The sequence below is a fragment of the Thunnus thynnus genome, chromosome 20 (genome assembly GCF_963924715.1).
Source record: "Thunnus thynnus chromosome 20, fThuThy2.1, whole genome shotgun sequence".
In the NCBI taxonomy this organism is placed as follows: Eukaryota; Metazoa; Chordata; class Actinopteri; order Scombriformes; family Scombridae; genus Thunnus; species Thunnus thynnus.
The window spans coordinates 23,207,421-23,232,473 of NC_089536.1; the positions used below are offsets into that span (position 1 = coordinate 23,207,421).

Genomic DNA, 25,053 nt, shown 5'->3' on the forward strand with positions numbered 1-25,053 from the left:
AGCACTTAATAAAATCTGGCGAAACAAACAGAACAGGAAGGGGAGACAAAATTCAAAGGAAAAGAAAATAGGAAGTGGTTCCCACCTGTACGATGCTGCTGATGACTTGGGGAAGCATGTTGAGAGGAAACCGGAGGATGTTAAAGAGCGAGAGTGACACAAAGGCCTTCTCCGCATCCAGGATGTTGTTCTCATCCACAGTCACATACACGGCAAACGTTGTCAAGGCAACCTGGAAACACATAAGCAAACAGGCCACTCAGACGTCGAGGTCCATCGGTTTACTGTAGAGATGTGCAGCAGTAAGTGCTGTGATGCTAAACACATTCGCACAATAACCGGTGACTCAGCAATGACCTGATTATCAACAGCTGGTGAATACATCACAGAGTGGACAGGGTTTATGATGCTAGTAGCTTTTGTCTGATAAAGTGTGCATTAATCTGACACGTAAAACCTCTCTGACAAAGATATCAATCAAACACTGTCATGTAACCTATTTATAAAACCTGAGGAGTACTGCTCCCGTGTTATTGCCTTGGTTGTCATGGCGTTTGCACGGATATTTCTCTGCTTTACTTCACACAAAACTAGCAGACCAACAGGATCAGGTCACGCTCACCTCTCTCATGTTATGATTTGGGTCAGTAGACAGACAGGTGATGAAAAGTGGTGTCTACTGTTGCTTTGGCATCTGCGCTTGAGCTTGGCCAGCTTTGCCTTGCGGTAAATGATTCCCAACATGTCTCTGGTGTTGTGGGTGAGCGTCAGTTGTGAGATTATTTAACCAGCCTGTCTGCCAGCAAGTTTAACGGTTGGTTGAAGTTACAGAAAGCTAAAGTTTAACACAAAATTACTGTATATTTGTGCAGCATAATCCAAGTGTTACAAAAGAAACTTAAATGACTTAATGAGGTTAAAAATTCTTAAACAGGGAAAGGAAATGGCAATGTTGGAATAATATGAATAATTATCCAGGCCAAACCAAACCTGTCCAAACTTTCCAACCACAACAGATACACACAGACCGTCCTCTGTCCAAGCATAATATACAACACGCAAGTGACAGTGAGATCGAAAAGAGGTTTATGGCATGCCATCTTGTTTAAGAGGCATATGCTGATTCTGAGTGGTGTATATACCAGGAGAACCGGTCCACCGGCATACTGGTTCGTATTAACATGTGCTACTACTGACTCTCAAATGCAGCTGCTGTGTTCCACTTATAAGCAGCACTTGTACAAAGTTGGACCGTTAACATCACCTCTCAGTTTTATTTAATGATCTAAAGTAAGAAGTGGTATGTGTGAGTGAAGCAGCAGAGACATTAGGTACCAGTACAAAATACTAAAGGAAAGTGTTTAGTAGCAGCTGTATTTTCTTACTGTAGAGCTTGCAGACCATAAAACATTTCAATTACTTATTTTAATGTGGGCTAAATGTGCACTGTGTAGCTGTTCTATTTAGGAAGATAAAAATTTAAGAACAATACAAAATAAATATCAGATTAGATGTATTAAGATAATATTACAGATAATTAATATTATTAATATTACAGAACTTGGCTAATACCAATTATGCCAAGATGTGACATTCTCAGTCTTTGTTGAATATCTCAACGTTGTTAACATACAAGTTATTAAAATATCAATTACAACTTTGACCCAAATATTCTCCTCCTCCTCCTCCTCCGCTCTCTGCACCACGTTTAAAAAATAGTTTCAAATCAAGGCCCTCTGTCATTTCTGGCTGCAAACTAGGCTGTTTGAACACTTGCCAAATAGTATTTACAACTGTCAATCTTGACTTATGAGTTCATTAAGATTACCTGACGGCAATCAGACTTCCTCTGACAAGCCTTAAAGCTAGAGGCAGTGACTCTGGAGGAAGATTGTTCAATACACGTTTTGTCACATTCAGTTAATATCTCCTCCAGGTCTGCTGGCCGTCCTTTCTGTGTGTGCACTAAAAAACAAAAAAGGTGTTCATACACAGCCCTGGCTCTGTAACTGAGAAACAAATAAAGTGGCTTGGAGTGAGCCACACAATGCTATTCCAGCCAATCAGCAGGGGGCATTTGCACATGACAGTCTCCTATCTCCAGCACCTGTTGAACAGTGGGAAAGAGAGGCGGTGGCTAATTCACATACTGTAAAAAGTGTTTTCTCACAGAACAGATACACTTCCATTTTATTCAATGTATCAGTCCACACTGAATCAGACACAGTCTCACAGAGACCCCCCCCCGCGTGTTTTCGCTCCGAGTCTGTTTCTGTCCCGTTTAATGAAGCGTAAACTGAGCAGGCAGCTGTTTAAATCAACCAAATATCCCGCTGTATGTGTTTTCAACTTATTAACTGTATCAATCAATAAATAGAAACAGTGTCAATTTCTTCCTGTGGAGTCAACATGCAAACTATTTTGTTTCAGTAAATTTCTGCTGTCAGTCAGCCTGGTGAAGGTAGTTTGGCCGGCCGCTGTCCTCTCAGCTCCCCAGGAGCTGCAGCTGAGCTGTTGGGTCTCACACTTAACATCTCTGTCCTACAGCCTATTTAAAACCAGGAAAACCTATTTTTCACAACAAAATAGAATAATAATGGTCACAGATAATTGTGACATGCTTCATTCCTGACCAATCAGAGTGTGATGAAAGAAAGCCAGCTTCCAGACATCTGAAGTGAACATACCAGGAAAGGGGCACTGGTCCAGGCCATGGTGGACAGCGCTCCCAGGTAGGCCGTCTTTCTCAACACATTCAGCTCCTTCTGTCGAATGGCCAGAACCTTTTCCTTGAAGGAGTTCTCCCAGGCATACAGCTTCAGCACTTTGATGCCATTCAGGATCTCATTCATGAGTTTAATACGAGAATCCTTGTACTGCATCTGCTCCACCTGAGACAGGAAGAGGAGTACAGGGACAAGGACAAGACATGAATTCAGAGACTTGAAACTAACTGAACACACAAAGAAAGTACACAAAGGTCACATATTTGAAGTGCAAACCCCATGAATAACGTAGAATTATCTTGCAGACACTTGAATTGAAGTTTGCAAGGACATTAGTGAATTCAAACTGACAGAATACAACACAATGATACAACTGACAGTTTGGACCTGAGTACAGTGTTCTCTAAAAAACCCAAGGCTGCTGTTTGAGTCCAAAGCTGCGTTTTGACTGCAGGAACTTTTCTAAGAGAGTCCAACAGAAGGAATATTTTGAGGTGTTATTGTCACTGTGAGGTTGCCAGGTAACTAGCAGAGACTCCAGGAACTTGTTGCCCCTAACCCAACGGTGAAATGCTTTGGCACATAAACCTAAACCACAACTTCTTGTTTTTGCACTTCGGTTTTTATGCGGACAATTTACTAAGAATTTGCTTGAAATAATTTATTTAAAAACCAGAGCTGTGTAAAAGGATAACATGATTCTATCATTGATACTATGCCACTGAAAATCCACTTTGACTGTTCATACCTGGTAAGCTCGTGTCTTCATGGCAATGACAGCATTAAAGGGGATCAGCAGGATCATGACAGCCACTCCTGCCATCACAGACGGGCCAAGGTTCTGTAAAACAGAGCACAGTCACTAAACACACATCCAGCCAGTGCACTAAGCATCAATGCAAAAAGTAAATATAGACATAATGTTACATTCATCACTATTCAAAAGATGTAATAAATGTCCATGCCACAATTTTATTAGTGACTTTGTTCTACAAAACATGATTGAGAGATTGTGACATTTCCTGTGTGTGTAATCTGCAGTGTTTTTGATTTGAGCACGTACCTGCCAGAGGAAATATAGAGCCAGCATGATCTGAAGAGGAGCAGACCACAGCATGTTGAGGAAGGTGGTGAGGTCCATGAACCTCTGTGCATCCACAGACATCAGGTTAACTACCTCTCCCACTGTAGATGAACGTTTGGCACTGTTTGTTATCACCAGGGCCTGAAGAACACGGACAGGGACACAATAATAAATTGCTTTTCTGTGAAGAATCCTATATCTCCTGCATGTACATGTTAAAACCTCAGTCAGAAAACTTAGACGTGAAAATGTTGAACTATTTTTGAGAGTAAAAACCGAACAGGTGTGACTGTGTTTGTGTACCTTCCTGTAGATAGCTCCTATGAGAGCTGTGCGTACATTCATGCCGGTGACAAAACAGTACTGAAAGTGCTGGTGGAGGATCAGAGTCTGCAGGAAGGCTGTGAAGAACATGAGGAAGGCCAGCGCATAACCCCACCAATCAGGAACCCCCTTCTGCTTTGTGAACGAGATCAACATCCTATAAAAGGTAAAGAAAGTAAAACATTTCTTTTAGATTAAACACACACCCCTGTACTAATCTGAAAAAAGGTACAAAATGTCTCTCAAAAATAAAAACCAAGCACTAGACAATAGAACTAGTCCCTGATGAATTTTCAAAGTCTCACATTGGCAGTCTTGTTGCCTCCATGCTGTGAGAGGGTCAGCACAACCAAATTTACATCTCTGCCTTGTAACATGCTCATCATCGTTAAAATCAGACATGCTATATATTTTAATCAGTGGTCTTCTAGTGTGCAGTAACGTGTTGGTGATGGTGATCCGACAGCACAGAAAATACAGTCAGGAAACTTGGACCACTAGATGATATTTCTGGGCAAATTAATAAAAAATAATCACATATTTCCTTGTTAGCGTTTTCCTTAAATAATTATTTTAGGTTTGTTTGCGTCTTTACTTGCATTCTTGACTTTTTGGTACTTTTAACTACTTTTAACTTTTCTTATTTTGAAATGTGCTGTATGAATAAAGTTTACTTATTATAAACATCTACAGAAGATGTTGGACTGTAGTCACCTGAATGAATCAGTATTTCCAGTATTTCATTGCATGTTTTCCTCACATACTGACCAAGGCAGTCAACATCCCAATTTACCATTTACTAATGACGTTGTAATAATTGGAATATTACAGTTTGGAGGAGTTTTACTTTCTTTTTCCTTTATATTTTGCTATACATTTTGCTCTCTGTTGTGCCAGATGAATTAAAATCATAGTCATGATATGTATTTGAAAAGGCTCCAGATGATACTCTGTGTCATATAGAACGCAGCTCAGCAAATCAAGAGTTCTATTATTTGAAATGAGTTGAAGCAGCACGACATTATTTACAGTTCCCAAAACAGTTTCGATAAAGGCAAAAAATGTCAGAAAATTTGGTTCTGCATGTACAGTAAATTAACATCACACGAATATAATATCAAAATAAATTGTGTGATGTAAGATTTCTCACAGATAGCTAGAACATACAAAAATAAAACACAAGATTTGACAGTGTTTCCTGTGACACCAGTGACTGATGCAGGTGTCAACCACATGACCGTAACAAAATACATACAGGAAAACTATGTGGTCAACTTTCTCTGATAGCTTATCTGACTAATGCGGAGATAAGGCTTTCACAGAACAGCAGCTATCACTAAAAGTCAGACGTGTGCCATTTAAAGCTTAAAGAGGTACATATTTACATGATGACTTTCCACCCTGGACAAGGACAGCATGCATTTTAAATAAAGACAGCTAGTATACTTTGGATACAGACGACCAGCATGCAAACACAACATGCAAAAGAAGCTCCTGAAAATAGTATATGAAGGCACTGGAACAATGGTAGTTTGTTGGCGTGCTGTGCTTGCAAATGTGTTGTTTGATGACTAGCAGCGAAAGCACGCAGCGGGAGCATGAGTCCACCTGAGCAGCTGAGGGTTGACGAAGGTGATGACATCCTGCAAGAGCTTGTAGGCCGAACCGATCAGGAAGTAGGGCCCGAAGGCTTTGATGAGGGCGCGTAAGAAGGACGGCTGGCGGGGTGCAGCTTTCTGACTGGACAGCAGCACCTCTACTTCCTCCGGGCTACTTTCACCTCCTCCTCCTCCTCCGATGTGGTTGGTGGTGGATGGCGGTGGCTTGGAGTACACAGCCTGACTGGACAGAGTGTGTTCACTGGAGGCAGATGATTTGTGTGAGGTAGGGAGAGACAGAGGGAGAGAGTGACATTTAATGTGAGGATATAAGTTTTCTTGATATACAGTAGCACCTTTGTGGAGCCAAAAGTCTTTCACAAGTCAATAAAAACTCTACAAGTCCTAGAAGTAAGACAATAAATATCACCTAGTATGATACTAACAAATAAAACACACTACGCCAGCATAGATCAATGAAAAAGCTGTCTGTATAAAAAGGTTTTCAAACATCATTGGAAAGATTTATGAAGCATTTCGATCATTCTCATGAATGGCCCTGAAAGTGATCCTTGCACTACAACAACAACTCTAGTTGCAGTTTGAAATATGGAAACATCTGAAATGCAGAAATCAGGCAATTTTGCGTGTAGGATTTATGTGTAAAGGTAAATAATAAGTAAAAGAGTTATGTATGGAATAACATTATGACATTAATATATAGCTTAACTGATGCTCTATATGACATTTACTAATAAGCCATGTGCATTAGGCTGTAAGTAAACACTGGGAAGCTACCTGCATGGATTATACATTCAATGGCAGGTTCACAATTTTACATTGAAAGCACATTTGAACAGGATCTTTTAACAGCCAGTATGAATCATATGGACACCAGACTGTTGTTTTAAGACACACTTGAAAAACTGGGCACATCATCAGATAAAACATGGAATTTATCTCTTTTTTTCTATAACCTCATGATGAAGTGGTGGGAAATGAATTAATGTGCATTATCTGAGGAGATGGAAGAATTATCACAGTCTGATTTATTACTGCTGAAACCGTTGGTTGCTGCATTTTCTCCGTCACTGTGAGGACTTGTTTTATGTGCTCTCTCTCTCTTTTGCATTCTGTACAAGGACCGTCAAATCATTTCCACACTGAATCTTTTAATAAGCTCATAGTGATCAATGAAAGTCTCTCCTTCCTCAGAATGTGCACACTTGGCAACAGGTAGAACACCTCTAGAGTTCACCTAAATACTGGTTGAGACAGGAGTCATTTCCTAAGTTAAAAAGTTACATAAAAGAAACTTTAAATAAAAGTAAAATGCTTTTACTTTTAGTCCTAAAAGTTTGCATCACTCTAAAGATTTTTGGCCAGTTAGGAGTGTTTTCTACTCTCTGGGGCCCTGATGTCCACAGTAAAGCTGTTCCAGAGTCTTGGGGCCACCACAGCAAAAGCTTGGTCACCCGTGGTTTTCTTTACAGTTATCACTTTCTCAGTCATCATGAGTCTCTTTGGAAAAAATGGATCATGGCAACAGCAAGTAGTCCTGTGGTTTGCATTGTTCATAAAAAATGTTCATTTGTCGGGAAGGATCTCAGACAGTGAGACATAATGTAAGAAATGCTCCAAGATTTCAGGGAAAGGAATGTTTTGCAAACTAAATAAAATCTACTCTAATACCAGCTTAAAGCGCAGGAGTCGGATTCCAGCAGCAAACTAATTGGCAACTACAGTTCAACAGGACAACTGTGATGGAATTCAGCTTAACACCAAACAGGTTTCCAGACCACAACTGAAAAGACTTAATGGAGCTTTTCCATATCATTTTACATGCTGCTCTCAGTGAGAAAGCACAATGAAACCGGCAGGAAAACTGCAGTGCAGAGAGAGGAGGCAGCCTGATGAAGGTCAGAGTTCACCTGACTTGTCAAGAGTGTTTGTATAAGAAATTCTTTTTTCACCACAGTTGTACAATTCTCCGATATGCAGCTCCAAAGACTTACTGGAATACAGTATCGGAGAGTTTCAAAAACTGAGCTATGCAGTTATTAATCAGCAGCACATCACACAGAGCAGTGGGAGGTGGATTTAATCTTTCACGACTCTGATATTCAAAACCGAAACCATACAGAATCCATCAGAGCAACAGAGCACTGTTGAAAAATGCTTTTCATATGTTCTATGTGCTGCCGACTATGTGCGTTTTCATGTTTCCCCACATCACAGCACATAACAGTAGTGATACAGGTTTCTGCTAGAGTTAGAAAAAACATCAAGTTCGTGGTTTCACTTGTACAACACACACACACACACACACACACACACACACACACACACACACACAAAGAGAGCCCAGCCCTCTAAGACAACATCCTCTCCCCTCTCTGTTCTGATAAGAAAGTAAAAGGTGGGGCAACTGACAATGACAGGATTTAGACTTTGGATTTTTTTTTTCAGTGAAAAGCAAAAATAAGAGCAGACTGTAGATGTCTGTGATGGAAACTATACATTCCTCTCCTGATGTTAGTTAGTTCACAGTTTTTTTTACCCGAGACCACAAATCTTATGTCTTGTTCAGCAGGTTTTCATAGACTTATGCAACAAGGCTTCTGTTGGTTTTCTGCACAGATCTGATAACTAAACATCATGTAATAGTGAAACCTGTTTTGTGTTAACACAGCTGGTGGAGAAACCTGATTTCTTGACAATCTAAAAATCATTGAAGTCTGGTGACATTTTACATTTTATTTACTGTGTAAAGCTAACAATGAATTCATTCCACAAGCAAATATTGTCTTTGTATCCAAAACCTGATATATCTTATATCTCTAAAACTATTATAAACACATCAATGAGCCACACTGACACTGGTGACATGTTCTTTTGTTACAATGAACATGGGCACTGTTTATTTGGAGTCAATCCCACATGCACTATGCTGCTGCTGCTGCTGTGAACACTAGAACCAAATAGTCCCCAACAAATGCTTTATTAGCTTTTGTTTGAGTAATGTTTGCTAAAAACTACAGTGCCCAGCAGTTTGAAGAAAATACTGAGCCTTTTAAAAAAATATACTATATAGACAGGCTGGGGATGATGAAAAGTGTTGAGATGGATTATTGTGTTGTTGGTTTTGGTCTTTTTATGTGATTTGTTGACAATAACAAAAATATGGAATACTGCTGGCTGTAACCTTTAATCCTTGCAGGAAAAACAGTGTGTTCCCATTATAGAGCCTCTCACTGTGCCACCAGTACAAACAGTCTCACCAGGAAAAACAAAACAAAAGCTCTTGAAGCTGCAGGTTAGTATGTAATATAATACACTTATGATATACTAGTCCTGGTAAAAAAATATGGTAGAAGACAAATCTGATTATTGACCTTCAGAGTGTTTTTCAGTAACCAGGTTACAGCACTTCTCCAGTTTCCTGCTGTAACCCGATTTCTCAATAACCTGCTGTCTTTGTACAGTGTGTAAACAGAATGACTGTTTCCTCAGTTTTAGTATATTTCAGAAATGAACACTACACACACACACACATATTCTTTTCTTCAAACATTTGAACAATAAGGAAAGCTTGTCTTTCTTCTCTCTATCTCCCATTCATCCCTCCTCTTTCACAGACGTACCTCTTGTCTTTGGACTGCTCCTTCTCCCACTCTTTGAGGAGTTTGGGCACCATCATCTTGGAGCTGTCTCGCTGGTTCAGAGACCACAGGTCTTTGACCTCCAGGGGCATTTTGTAGCCCTTAATGGCCAACCTGAGAGAGAGAGAGAGAGAGAGAAACAATTCAACTCACCCTGGCACATTAAGCAAATTTAACCCTAACAAGTGTAATTACTGGCATGAGACAATCATGGGTTGTCAGCCTCTACCTGCCTCACTGCATTTTCAATCTTTTCCAGTACTTATGTCCCCTGTTGTATCTTTCATTCACTGGCAAATATGAATCTGTAAGTAAAATCCTCTTCCTTACTGACAACTTAGTAAATATTGCTTCCCACAAAGACACTTAATTGAGTTTCCTGGATTTTGGATTCATCATTTATGTACTACGAGATCAGATTTCACCGGAAATTGGCTTGATGTATTTTACGGCACAAGGGGAGATTGGCTTACAGGAGAAAACAGAAGGACGCAGCTGTACTTCCAAAAGGAAAAGATAAACCTTCTCTGTGAGACAGAGGTTCCCAACTGTCTCAAATATAGTCTCATTTGTTCACTGTAATTACCACGGCAGGATTCCTCTTACATAGTATTTTTTTTAGTGCAACAGTAAGCCTTTAAAATCACAGGCGAGCCAGTCTCATTTCTAGCAGGGAAAACGTCAGTAAAGGGAATTATACAAGCAGAAGTGGATTACATAAATACTTATGCTCTGAATTTATGAATTACTAAAACAAATCCTCATATGTATACACAACAAAGAGTGCATGTGTAGGTGTTGAGCACAGTGGTAGATATAGAGCAGTGTGAACCCACCTCGTGAACCACCAAAATGTAATGGTGGAGAGGAAACCCGCTGTGGTTTCAGGGCAGGGATTCTGGTCAGAAAATGTGCAGAAAAATAGGCCAGAGAGGTTAAACAAGGACGACATACTTCTTTAAGTAGCCAGTTACAAACATGCTCTGTGTATGTGAATGAGTGTGACCTGCTTTAAGAGGCATGGAGCGGGCCCCACAGCACACACTCAGAACCACTCACAACACTGAATATACAATGTCAAGACACACACACACACACATATATATACACTTGACGGATTGTGAGTGGACTCTGCAGCAGGATGTACGACTCACAGGGTCTGTGACGACGTTGGAGAAGAGGGGAGGTTTCTCATTGAAGCAGCAGAGGATCAGCTCACAGACCACCAGGCCAAAGTAGAAGTAGAACGTGGTGAAGCGCAGCTTGTCCGTCACTTCGCTCTGGAAATGTAAAACAAGGACACATGCAAATGCCGGAGGTCAGTTCAGACGTACAGCCGCAAGCCTCACCTGTCGAGCAGTGAGTTTACATGCAGTCAAATTAAGCGTGGATATCATGTAAGGGACTTTTTCCCGCCGAAACAGTGCCCGAATTGATATCTTTTGGAAAGTAGAGGGACGATCGTGACAAAAATAGAATAAAATAAGACGTTAAGAATGACATCGCTACATCAACAGGCAGTTTTTGTGCTTCCGGGTCATTTTTGTAGAGATCTCTGCCCACAGTGAAATGGCTTAAACAGCTAAATCTCTTCTTCGTCCTCTTTTCAGATGGCAAAAAAACAAAACTGCATCACAACCAACAAGCAGTGACACTAACTTCCATCCAATTTGAGTTCTCAGAACAGCAACACATAGAGGGAAGTCACTCACTTTTCTTAATTCCTCAGCCACACACGAACATCAAAATCAGCTGAACACGATTATGAACAGAGGCGTCACCTTCAACGGTGCAAAATCACTCTCTCTTTTTCCCTAAATCATATTTGCATGGACTGGTTTTCTGGATCAACGTGATTATGGCAGCACAGGTCTGCAGTAGCCTGGTCTGACCCCAGCACATGGCTGCTTGGTTAACCGCCTGCCTCCCTCACACTCTGACCGAGTGACTGAGGCTCTGCCTAGACGTCATGACTGTCTGCTGCATGACTGTCTGGGGTGGTTTTTTTACTTTTATCACCAGAGCAACCACTAGATTTATATGTAAGACTTTAAAATAAAAATTCCCTGTTAGACTGATTTGAGGTATTTTTTGGCATCAACTAGGAAAGCGTTACACTTTGAAAAATAATGTCAAACGCCATCATTTGGTAGAAAGGGGCTGTGACACAACAACTCATCTGTGATAACAGTAACACATCTTTTGCACTCCGCTACCCCGGGTAGCAAACAGTCAGCTGTAGTTTTAGCCTTAATATGTGGTGCCAATATGATGACTTGCATTTCTCCAACATTTGTCTGGTCTACTGCGCAGGTTAAACATGCTCTACTATGTTGAAGCCGCCATAAAAAACAACTAAAACATACCATGTTATAGTAAGATCACAAGGAACACCTTTAGCCATTATTCAGGTTATTTTCCATAACACACAAACACGACTATTGACAAACTCTGATTATTGACCATAATCGCACCATTATGTGCATGTCGACGACACATTTTCACAATAAAGATGAGAAAGTCTGCTAATTAGAGAGAAGAGATTGAACAGAAATATCTAGCAGTGATATAAGTAATCATAACGCTAAAAACTTCAACCTGCATTCATTGATTTTTGTAACATGTAAAGACAACATTGACATATTATCACCTTATAAAGCTGTTATGGCTAACATGTTAGCAAAGAGTCGCCTATTTACACATCCAGCAGTTACGGAGCAACATTAGCATTTAGTTGGACTTGTGTGTCGGCCACATGATGAATGAAAGTCCAATATTCTCTCTCCTTTTAGCTCTGTTTTGGTGTCCATCAACTGAGGGAAATATCTGGCACTGCAGCTGCTAAATACTCTGCTACGCTCACCAGCTAGTTGCTAACTTTGTCTCAGCTGGAAACAACAATGATGAGAGCAGTGAGATTGAGTTGAAACAGTAAAGTTGTGGGCTGTAAAACCAAAAAAATGAGCTAAAAAACACTTTGTGGAGAAGAGGGGAACTACAGAGCAGGTGGTAATTACGAGCGACCTCTTTCATATTACACATCATTTGATCCACTGTTGATATAAAAATATCAATCATAGCAGTTTTAGACTGCTACAATTAAATGAAATCTCTGCAAATTCCAAAATCTTGTGCTTGCCTTTATACCAACAATTCCTATTACATGAAGTATGAGTGAAATGATTTCTTGATCATGCAAAATATTCCATGTATTTAGAATCAATGGCAGCATCATCAGATTCAGATTAATACCAAGATCTAAACTATTGTTCTTTGGGTCACAGTCTATATTTTCACAAAAAAACCCGCTGAAAATCCATTTATTTTTTTGCTTGATTTTTGCTTGGAAACAACACTTTTCATCCTCTGTAGTAGAAATGTTTTTAGGTCACTACTCACCCTCCTCTCAACAGAAAAGAAGACTTATTAAGGAGTCTTGTAATTTCAACAGATTAGAGCTCTACATTTCTGAAAGCCAGAATTCTCAGTGCCTAGCAAAGTAATCACCCAGGTCAGTGGTACTTATCAATAACCCCATAAATCCCACTTAACGTATGATGGCTCATTTTTTGCTATAGAGCAGCTTCTGATATGCATATTTGATATTTTTTCCGTGTTTTCCACATTGTCCCTTGTGCTTCAGTGTATCTGACACCACGCACTTTATGCCTGCCTTGTCTGGTTACCTGCAGGGTTTGTTTGCTCGTGAGCTGCGCAGCACTAGAGGTGAGATAAGTACGCTTGGAACAACAGAGCTACTATTCCCTCTCTGTTCTCTGCTTAGTGGTGTCCTGGACTGACCCTTCAAAAACAGGAAGGGGGGGGGGGGAGTGTACTGATCAAGCTGAAGTTCTCTTTAAGGTCAAGAAAACTGAGGATGAGAAGTGACAGAGGAACAAAATAATAAATAAAATAGCAAAGAACAACAAGGGAATAAATAAGGTACAAGAAGGTAAGCAGATAAGAATCCAGGTGAGGCGGTGGTGGTGGTGGTGGTGGTGGGGGGGGGGATTAAAGGGCACCAGGCAGAGAAGCTGATGACAGACATGTGGGAGATGTTTGAGGGCTTCTGCGTGTTCTTACCTGGCTGGAGGCCTGTAGGATCTTGGAGCGGAAAGGCACGATGGCACACAGCACAGACAGGAACCAGAAGATGAAGAGGACCCCTGAGGACTGAACCCCACGTAACCTCTCAAACTGGATCAGAAATGTGGCCAACAGCTGAGAGAGGGGGGTCGGGGATATTACACAGAGAGGGGTGGGGGGGCCAGAGGGAGAGACTGAGTTAGATTAGCCGAGACAGAATCACTGAGGGCATGTAAGGTAAACCGCAGTCTGACTGGGTCAGTCTTTCATGCTGACTGCTCCCCCGTCACACAACCTCAGCTGGCTTAGACGTGCTGCTCCAGGGGTTTTCACCTGACATAACCTTTAGAGGAGCGACGGATAAGTTCTCTTCAAGTAAACTGCCTTATCTGAATTCTTTCAGCCTTGCTGTTATATTCAAATGTATAATGTATATTCAAACGAGTTGCTGCTAGTACTTATGGTCTTTGACTCTCTCTATTGCTAGCATAAACAGCGAGAGCCAAAATCATACCACACAGCTGAGTATGTACTATGTTTACACTGGAAAACTGACAAATTAAGTATTCTCAAACCAGACAGTATGTATATATTTCTAAGTGTGCTGTCCATGTACACTATCTTCCCACAATGCAATGCAAAAATGAAATGTGGCAGGGAATATAAATAATTTAAAGAAATGATTTGTGAGTGGTGGTGAGACAGCTGCAAAGATCTTGGAAAACAAAAAAAATTGTATTAAATCTTAAGAAGGATATTTTGCTGCCTCTGTCTGAACTTTTCTTGTTAGTATAAAACAGCTGAACCATTACTTAATAGCACGTGTTAATATGCTCACAATGACTGTGAATGTTTATCACGTTCACCATCTTAGTTTAGTGTGTTAGCATGCTAACATTTGCTAATGAGCACAAAACACAAAATACAGCTGTCACTGATGGGAATATCATTAGTTTTGCAGGTATTTAGTGTTGAAAACTTGACATTTTGACCTGATGATGGCAGAAATGATAGTCAGGAGATTGCAGACGTTACAGAGTCATTACAGTTCATCCTCTGGGGAACATGAATGTCTGTACCAGAATTTGCAATCCATCCCACAAAAAGCCAAAACTGTCACCCTAATAGTAGCACTAGATGAAAGTCAGGGCATATATAACATTACTTGAAATTTAAATCCTTAATATTTTCTCTAGTTACTTAATTATCTCTTCATTATCAACCTAAAATTTGTATCGTATTTCTATCAATTCCTGTGTTATAGTCCACTCTGTTAAAGTACATTGTACCTGTATGAATTATTTTGCTCTCCTTTCTCTTATAGTTACTATAGATATACAATATATGTGCAGGTATGTGAGTTATTGTTACAATTTTATATGTATGTAAATCCCCTACTCTGTATAAAGTCACAACCTTAGATATGAAAATGTACAGGTGTGAGTGCATCAAGTACATGACAATATATCAGCAAACACAGGTGTCCAGATTTAGCGGGTTTTTTTTAGCTCCTCTATTTTCTTGCTAAAAAGCCATTTAAGATGGTATCATGACATGCACACATTCATTGTCTTCTAGTGTGAGTGCAGATTGAGTTCTGACTGCAGTTTGACTGGAACTGATCTCAGACACCTCAATCAGGCGACCTTGTTTCAGAAAAATCAAAAAAATCCATGTTTGATTGAAGTGTTTGATTAGGACTTAACAGCAAGCATGAATAGAACAGTTTGTCAGTAATTACATGCCAATAACAGAAACAACAAGACTGGTAAAACATCCCTTTATTGAAAAGAAGGGCGGAAAGAAATGTTACCTTCCTGTTTAAAAGGAACATGCCAGAATATCTCTATTTACACAGCCTCTGGTTAGGCCTACGGGCTTAAGTGTTTTTAACAAATTTGAAAACATGGATGCTAATGACTGAGCTTCTGACAGGCTAAACAAGTTGTACCTGTTGGGAATTCCTCTATTCCCTAAAGACCTTCCTTTTAATAACAAAGTACTATTAATAATACATTTTAAAAAACACATTATAACTGACTGCATGGAATGGAATGACTAAATGTGATTTACTGTATATTGGACTTAAATCTAATTTCTGTACACTTGTGTTTCTGTTGTCTGTCTCTGTGATTCTTTTAAATCCAGACAGTTTTTAACTGAATAGGTTTTCATTAATTTCATTTATCTATGTTACTTGAACCACAAAATCAGATTGCAGCAGCATTTATGGTTAAAATAAATCTAAATAAATTTAAAGTAATTAATGCATTTGTATGGCGCCTACTGGTTAAGCACATGCCACATGACCGCAATGTCTGTGGTTTGATCCCATCAGTGGACCTTTGTTGCAGATTACTCCCCATCTCTCTCTCTCTCTATCTCTATCTCTCTCCACTTTAATGTCATACAGTGAGTTCTTAAACAAAATAACAGCTAGGCTTGTGTCCTAGTGTGTCAACATGTCTCAAAACAGCTGATTCTCCCCTTTACCTTTAGAGATGAGGCCAAATCCTTACAGTTCTCCAATAAGACAAATATTAAATAAATTGCCCACTGCTGCTACACAGGACTGCTGGTGGCCTTCACATGTCATTACCACCGCTGGTGTGACATACAGATCAGACTGCGCTTGTACAGGTGTGAATGTGTGTGTGTGTTACTTTATAAATCATCTTGTGTGTGTGTATCCAAGCCTGATATATCTGATTCCTCTGTGACTTAGACCTCAGTTGTTGTCCAAAAACTAAAAGCTGACATTATCACTGTTATTAGACTTATTCAAAAATGATTGTGAACATTTTCACACAAAACAAGATTATTGAACAGCCTTGGACTTTCATTTTAACAGAAGACAATTAACAGAAGGCAGGAAGACCTAATCAGAGCACACGTCCTCCCTTTCAGGAGTAGTATGTGAATTCTTATGTAACCGTGTTTAGATGGACATACTGAGCTGTATCCTCACCATGGTCATGCCGAGCACCAGCGGGGTGACAAAGTAGATCGGCGGCTGGCTGTGCCCCTGCCGCAGTTCGTGGAATGTGTAGAAGAGATCTGTCCAACACACGATCCATAAGAGCAAGCCAAATACCTGAGAGGGGACAGAGGGAGTGAAAGGAGAGAGGGTGAGAAAAACAGAAATGAACACTAGAAAAACAGAGGAAAGTAAAAGAGATGATGAACTGGCTGGTAATCCACCTAAACATCACAAGGCATGGGGAGTGGATTTTTGGCCGGACCTATGCTCATTTTTTCAGTGTGTTCTGACTTGTGTACTTGTTTGGTCAAAACTGGAATTACCAAAAGGAAGAACTTGAAGTTTTATTAATTTTCCTACAGTTCTCCAGGGGACATTCATATTTTGGTTCCTGTTGACATTTTCATTACTGGTAATTTGATTGCTTCTAAAAATGGTTTGTTATATCACTTCAGTTCCAACACACACACATACAAGGCAGCTAACAAACTGGAGGGCTAATGTTGTTATATAATGTAATATTGTTTAGTCCCATCTGTGATTTGAGCACTCCCTTCATTACTCTGTGACTCCGTACATTAGTTACTCTGCGTGATAAGAATAACTGGGTAATGAACAGTTATGAGTGCTGGTAATTAGCCATCATTACAACCGGATGCATGCTAATGCTAACTGGTCCTTTATATAATACAGGACAAATACAGAGTGTGCGGCGACTGCCAGTGACTGAAATATCAGAAACAAAAAGTAACAGCCAAAGAGAATCAGTGCAAACATCAGCAAGTTACAGTACCAAAAAAATAGTTGCAATATCATTTTAGGTTCCTTACACAAAAAAATGAGGAGAATTCAAATTTCACTTTGACTTTAAAGTGAGTCTTACCTTGCTTTGGAGTACACTGTATTAAAATATAAAACATAGTCCCTTCTCACCGTTTTGAATCTGTTCATAATGGACATCATGATGTAGCCTCTGTTGTTCCTCTTGAGATAGAGGAGGTAGACGGGGCAGACAGCCCATAGGTAGATGCACGGCAGCCATGACAGGACAGAGAGCTGAAAGCACTCTGGGAGGTCGGGCCGATCTGTGTGGAGCGTCTGATTGGCTACCTACAGAGAATGACAGGAAGGGGAAGAGCAAGTGAGCTTACAGAGCCGCATCTCTTATCAAATAAACCCAAACGGTGCTATCTGTACAGAAATCAGCACTCTGACACACAATGTACACACACGCGTCCCGCCACCTCCACCAGACCAGATGTTTACCTTCAACTGATATCTGTAAACACTGTAACAGCTGATTCTCACATTTGTCTGTCCCTGTGGTGAGGAGGCAGGCAGCATGATGTGAAATCTACCTCTTTACATTTGAGAAACTTGGCAGACACCCTCAGTGCAGCATTATAACCTTAAATTCCAAGATTACCAGCTTTACTGGCAACCACTAAGAGAAAAGTTAAAGGTCAGAGTTGCAGCTGCTTGACGTGTGTTCTTTAACCTGAAATCTGCATCAGTAGCTGTTTGGATGAAGTACCATACCTATGAGTAAAATTCCATTTCACTTTTTAGTGCATTTAGGCACAGAAATGAGTACGTGTGAAACAGTGATGTGCATACAGAGTTATGAAACTGTGTTCTTCCTAAATTAGTCAGAGGAAAAACCTGGCAGTGCAGCTATGATCGACTTCACATGAGGGCAGTGCACAGTAAAGACACCGCTGCCCGTATATGATGAACCAGGGAATTATTGTGTTAAAACTGATGATTTTCATAACATTAACATGCGTCAACACGCTGCTGCTGTGGGATTTCGGATGAATTAACATTGCTGTAGCTCAGTTAAGCAGAAACATTTAAAGCAACAGCGACTGAAAACAGGTTGCCTTAAGGCCTTTTCATACCTTCTGTTTTTTCCCGCATCCACAGACAGCTGCAGACTTGCACACGAACCGCGGACGGACACGCACGCGCTTCCATTCATACTTTTACATACCATGACGCCCTCAGACATAGATGCATGATAACATTTACGTCATGCCGACCAACGTGGACCCTCACGGCTATGCGAAAGCGGAAAGCATGAATTGGCCTTTATAAACATGGAGGTCAGGCAGTGTATTGAATCAGGTAGGTGTGTGCGTGCGAGTTACCCAGGCAGAGCACCCCCACCCCATATTCTTCCATTAGTTTTGTGTTTAATCATATTATCACACAGCAAATCTGGGGCTGTGTATTATTCCAGATTAAGAATACAGTATACAATGGACAGAGAGCAGGATTAGTGGTGGTTAATGGGCCCCAACAGCTCATTTTTGCCCCCTGGGAGCCCAGACAGGTTAATCCGGCCATGGCTAAATATCCGGCTATGGTAAAAGAGAAAATATGTTTTATTGTAATTTATGTGAACTGACCCTTTCAGACTAACACTGATAATAACTGATCCAGAAGTCTTTGCTGCCCCTAAAATGACTTGTTTTGTGCTTGTTGGGCTTCTACTAACTGAGTTAAAGTGAAGGAACAGAGAGCAGTGCTGGGTCAATACTAGTTTGTTTATTAACTTGTGCACCTATAATCAATATAAGACACTTCTGTTGTTCCCACACGCTCAAACAAAGAAATAAATGCACTTAAAAACATGGTCACAGAAACTTCCGGAAGACGAGCTCCACGTGTGATATGTTCATATTTTATGCGTTGTGTGAAAACAGTATGATTAATAATTTATTTCGTGGGTAAAGAACAGTGACTGAGCGATCCGGAGGACATCTGGAGGAGAAAGGTAAAGTAAACATGAATCATAGTGAGAGGCAGCCCTGACCCGTGGTTATCGTGCTCCCCTGGACAAACACGGTTGAAGGCCCACCCACAGATAGAATCAAGATAAACACAGCTGGCGGCCTCCAGCCACTCTCCATACGTCGCCACACCCACAGGGCCGAGGCATGTGTGCACGGTTAAGTGTTGTGGTGGTAAGGAGGTGATGGGTAACTGCTTGTGCTGGTGTGTGTGTGTGTGTGTGTGGGTGGTGTGTGTGTGTGTGTGCAGGGCAGCTGTAAAATGTCTCTACTTCAGAAGTTCTCAACCTTTTGGCTCATGAGCCCTAAACATATTGAAGAATACTAAACTGGTTTCATTCATCTACCTGACAGCAATGTTTTGTTTAACTGACATTTGTGATCTGAATTTTACTTTATACTTTTAAAAAATATTCTATGATAATCTTCCAGATGTTTTTCTTCATGTCTGATTGACATTTTGGATAATGTGCTGACTTGCCATCTTGCCAGGAGTTAGATGAGAAGATCGATATCGCTCTCATATCTGTCTGTTCATTATGAAGCGTGTAAATCTATAAATCTATGTACTATGTAATGTAGAGGGGAGGGGAGGGAACTGGATGCCACATGGGTGGGAGGGAAGGATGATCTTTTTCTGGTCATAGTGGGGGTTGTTATATTTTGATATCTTGTGTTTGTTATTCCAGTAACTATTGTTCTGCTTTCTTTTTTGAAGTAAAAACAATTGATAACAAAAAAAAAAAGAAGCTAGGACAAGCAGCCAGTTAGCTTAGCTTAGCATAAAGACTGGAAACAGCAAGCCTCGCTGTGCGTAGATGCCTACCAGTAGCTCCGAAACTCAGTACTGGACACGTTATGTCTTGTCTGTTTAATATGCAGAAAATGTGTGGTTTGACAGGTAGGTTTTGTGTGGGATTATTTTTTGGCCATGTGCAGTAACTTCCTGCTGATCGCCTGCCAACATCAAAGTGATGACAAGACAGCGACTGCACCAGCTCTTCAGAAGTTTAAATGAGTTCTTGTGATAGCATAAATGCTTACAGAATTGATATTCATGCATCACTGAATTAAAAACAGGTTTTCACTCACAAATATAGTAATGGTATTACGAATAGCTTGTGCAACACAATCCTGGAATCCACTCCACTGAGCCAAACAGTACTTCCAAATAACAACACCGCAGCCAGACAAAACATACTCATGCTCCGTCCTTATTACTGGCTTTTGCCTTTACTATATATGTTCGTTAGAAGAAACGGCTCCTTTAATGTTGGCATAGCAAATATGTACACAACGACTTACTCATTCTTCATTCCAACCTCTGTCCTTCCTGCAGGTCAACATGTGCAGCAGGAGAGCAGCCAACATCAAAGTATTTGTCTTCATATGAACACACATTTCTTATCTTACTCAGCATGAAACAGAAATGTAAATGTCAAATTTAAAAGCATTCAGGTATCTGGAGTGCACGCTAGGGGAAAAGGGAGTGAAGAAAATACCATGTTTAATGACTAACTATAACAGACAAAGAGTTTTCCTTTGTTCACCGACATCACATTCATTCTTATCTTGGTGACAGAGCGTACATAAGCCCTTTAAACTGGAACATTCATGTAAGTGCAAGACATTTTAATCCTGCAGGTATTAACACTTCTGCATATTTTGACAAAGAATTATTAAATGACAAAATATTTGGTTTTAAAATGTGCCTGTGTGTGTGACTCTTTTTCCTGCTCTTGTGTGGAAATACCTGAAACTTAGTCTTGGAACCCATCGTGTTATAGATTTGTCTAAACATTCACAAATCTCTATACACTTGCAAATCTGAATACAGATATGGAGATTGTTTTTACAAACGTGATAACACACACACACACAAATTCTGAATACACATTTGCTGATTCCTGTACATTCAAAAATTTAATTTGCATTTAGGGATTTTTTTTTTTTTTTTTACACACATTTGCAAATGTGATTATGCACACACGGGTTGGGACACAGTCTCACGATTCTCCACGCACGTTTGCAAATAATATTGCAGCAATAATATCCCCATAAACCAACGAGAACAGCAGTGTGTACAGAGTTGACAGTAGCATAAATCTGCATAGTCAAAACTGTGTCTGTCCGAGCTACAGAGACATTTAAATGATGTTTTAAAGATAAATACTACCATGACACACACACACACACATATTACCTACATATTTACCAGCATAAATATAGTAAAAAAACATATCAGCTCTACTTTAAGTGATACCATAGTAAAAATAAATAAAATAAAGGCTGTGATTTGTAATCGTTACTATAAAAGAATGTGGTTATTGAATAAACACATTCCCTTTCTGAAATGTCTCATCTGATGATCATCTGCCTGTTTTCTACACCGCTGCTTATAAAAGTTATGCCCTAAAAATATTACACATCACATACTGCACAGAACAGCTTGAGGAGTCTTTAAAAAAAAGTCATGGCTCAATACTAACAAGGCTCAATAACAGATTTTATAAGCCTCGACAGTCAAGAGCCGACCCATGACAATCAAATGACGACTATCACTTTTATAAAAGCTAGCAGTACAGTAATTACCATCATCTCACAACAAGACACACTTTTAAGGATAATTATCATGAAAAAAGAGAAAAGTTGCTCTCAACACACTAAACGCAGAATGTCTGGCTTTCATTCCATTTCACAGTCTTCACAGGCAGTTATCACTACACTTAATACCTGAAACTGGAAACTTCAACAACAGGTGAGATGAAAAGAATGAGGTGTTTAGAGATAACAGCCGGCCAGCAGAGACTTGAACAGGGAGATTACTTCACTTAACCGGGTAAAAAACCTTGCAATAAAAGGACAGGGAGTCTGAAACACAACTATGAGATGAAGCAGATAGCACCTACAGGTCTTCCTCCCTCGTGAGGCTCGTCACTCCATGGGATTGTTGCGTAGCACCTTGCTGTCATCACAGGATGGTTTTAAAGCCACGGGGATCTAATGGTAACACCTGACTTAATAAACATAATGTTACATCACTTTGTGAAAATAAGCATTGCTTGATGAGCATTAAGAGAATCAATGTTGGGAGAAGTTAGACTGAGATGTAATCAGGAAACTATGCTATTAGTTTCATATTAATGAATCTGTGACATAAAAAATGTAAAGTCCCTGAAAAATGTATCTAGATTGATTTAGTAAAGCACTTCCACAAAGTTAAAAGTTTAAAAATGAATGTTCAAAGAAGCAGCAGAGGCTGAGAGAGCCTGACCTTTACTCTCTAGTAGTATCCAAAAACACTGGATCCTACAACTTCCACAATGCAGCATCTTACAAACCCTGCCTGCATCCTCTTTCTATCCGCTTTGTATCGCAGGTTTTATGTTAATAATCTCTGACTCGATACAAGATGACCCTGATGATGTCATCAGGGCTATTTACTCAAACTTTAGAGAGCTCCTCCAGAGCCACAGAGGACATCAACACTTTTCCACAGGCTCAGTAGCACTCCTCGCCACAAGTAAAATGAACTTCATGTGTTATATCAATGGAGTGCCTCTTTAAAGGGGACATATCATGCACATTTGCAGGTCTATATTTTAATCTGGTGCTCCACTGGAATATTTTTGCATGATTTATAGTTAAAGATCCTCACTGGTCCTTCATGCAGCCCCTCAGTTCAGCCTCCGTCTGAAACAGGCCGTTTTACTTCCTGTCTCTTTAAGGTCCCCCTCCCAATGAGCTCACTCTCTCCTGATTGGTCAGCTCCCAGAAGATGTGTCATAACTGACTTCTGACCGCTCGGGAGGCTACATCAACAAACCATGAAACAAACAATAGTAGCAGGATTTCACTACTTCTCAAATACATCCGTACATGTTTAAGCTGAAATGTGAGATTGGACAACGCCAAAAAAAAACACTTTTCCTATATGAGCCCCGTCCACTTCAGATACAAACAGAAACCACTGATGTGAAATAACAAAGACTGTCAGAAGACAGAAATGTTTATGAAAATAAAAAAAAATGTTTTCAGGACCTTTACAGCTTCAGAAAAACAAGGCGTGTAGTTTTGTACGGCAATAAGCGCCAATATTTGGATGATCTCAATCACCCTTCGACAGTGGTGCAGCATGACCAATCATATCACATTGTTCTCTGTCTCATTTTTCTCTTCTTCTCACCAAACAATAAGATGACACAAAAAGACAAACAAATCCTCCCCTTGAAAAAAGAGAAACAGAATACATTTCACATCAGCTCATCCTATTACTTATAGATTCAAATGAAACTAAACATCTCACATTCTTGTCAGCTTTCATAATATTTAGTCATCTTGAAATACAAGAACACAGTATTTGCCATTATTGCAACAGGAGGATTGCAGACTGTAGACTGTAAACATCTGATTAACGTAAAAGGTAAACTGTTGAATTTCCTGGAAAAAGTTAAGCTTAACAAAAAACACTTCTCTGTCCTGAAGACAACGCCTCTCACTTGCCCCCAAAATCATCCATCAAACATACTTTCGTATTACTCAGACTGGAGTCAGTGTGTCAGAGTGGGTCTTTGAACAGCTCTGAAACACTGTCTAAATTGTTTATACATGGTGGAACATGTGATTTTAGTCTCAACTTATGTGACCTGAGCTTTTTGAGATGACTTACAGTATGTGAGACTTCATTCATTTCATTCTCTGTCTGTGCTCTCTTCCTTTTCACTGGCTCTGGTACAAATACTTAAATGCTACTCGTGTGCATAAATAAATGCTACTTGTGTGTATGTAATGATTATAAATGACAGCCCTGTTGGTGTAGATGTGATTCTTTTAGGGTCTCGTTTTACAAGCAGTTCTGCTGTTATTGATCCATGTAGACAGTGAAATGTGACTCTTGCTTGGCATTACCCAGGCTTTACTGTAATGTTTGAACTAAATAAGATTACCGGTGATAAAATTCCTACATGAAAATTTAATATTATACTGCAGCATACTCTAAACCTTCTGAGCTTGTACTCACATGTGTGTCTATTAGTCAAATGAGCTTCTTCTCCGCTGTGTGAACTTGTCACCTTGCCAGCAGGGAGTTCCTGTGAATCCACTGCAACTTCAGTCAGAGGAGGCTCGAATTTACCTCTTTCATCACACTACGTGTGGGAAGCTGGTCTTCTCAAGAACACTAATCTAGCTGATGAGGTAAATCAATGGAACACACTTCAGGCCAAGACTAACACAAGGGAGCATAAACACTGAGACTCAGACATAATGTCTTAACAAAAGGCAACCACTGACCTATCATTAAAGAGTCTGTTTGACTGATTCAATGTCTCCCCAGACAAACAAAACCAGGAAATGAGTCAGTGTGGAGTATTATATCATAAATATCTTACTGCTTTTACCCCAGCTTTCTCATATCTGAGCTAAAAGCTCAGCCACATTACTCTGAACGGGATGTGCCTACTAATATTAAGACATGCAGACACAAGTGATTCTTTAAAACTGCACTGAACCTTTTCTATAGATGCCATGAATGATGCTATAACCGGAGAGAATAGAGAATAATTGGCTGAGACAGCATTAGTGGTGAAGCCGATGGCAGCGAGCTGGCGCCAGGTCAAAAACAATTTGGTAAATCACATTGACGCAAATTAATTTGAACATTTGGACACTGCAGCGGTGTTTGCTGCCGAATTACATGGATCTGTACCAGCTGCTGCAAAGAAATCAAAACCTTCAGCATGGCAAAGTTGATCAGTATCAGTCAATCAATTCACTTTCTGAAGCGGTGCAGGTGGTGT

At 40.0% G+C, this 25,053-nt stretch overlaps 1 protein-coding gene across 5 annotated transcripts in view; it reads right to left on the reverse strand.

Annotated features, from left to right (window-relative positions):
* The window catches only part of abcc3 (ATP-binding cassette, sub-family C (CFTR/MRP), member 3), a 54,152-nt gene that overhangs the window by 19,712 nt on the left and 9,387 nt on the right, over positions 1 to 25,053 (reverse strand). For all 5 annotated transcript variants that reach the window (XR_010925012.1, XM_067577153.1, XM_067577154.1 and 2 more), the window contains exons 2-13: positions 17,394 to 17,570; positions 16,449 to 16,574; positions 13,478 to 13,615; positions 10,549 to 10,674; positions 10,231 to 10,292; positions 9,377 to 9,508; positions 5,743 to 5,994; positions 4,114 to 4,291; positions 3,790 to 3,951; positions 3,475 to 3,567; positions 2,688 to 2,891; positions 86 to 232 (exon numbers count right to left, since the gene is read on the reverse strand). Coding sequence is in view for 4 of the 5 variants with exons in the window: in XM_067577153.1 (XP_067433254.1) it covers positions 86 to 232; positions 2,688 to 2,891; positions 3,475 to 3,567; positions 3,790 to 3,951; positions 4,114 to 4,291; positions 5,743 to 5,994; positions 9,377 to 9,508; positions 10,231 to 10,292; positions 10,549 to 10,674; positions 13,478 to 13,615; positions 16,449 to 16,574; positions 17,394 to 17,570 (1,797 nt within the window). In the remaining variant the exon portion in view is untranslated. The remainder of the gene's footprint in view (positions 1 to 85; positions 233 to 2,687; positions 2,892 to 3,474; positions 3,568 to 3,789; positions 3,952 to 4,113; positions 4,292 to 5,742; positions 5,995 to 9,376; positions 9,509 to 10,230; positions 10,293 to 10,548; positions 10,675 to 13,477; positions 13,616 to 16,448; positions 16,575 to 17,393; positions 17,571 to 25,053) is intronic.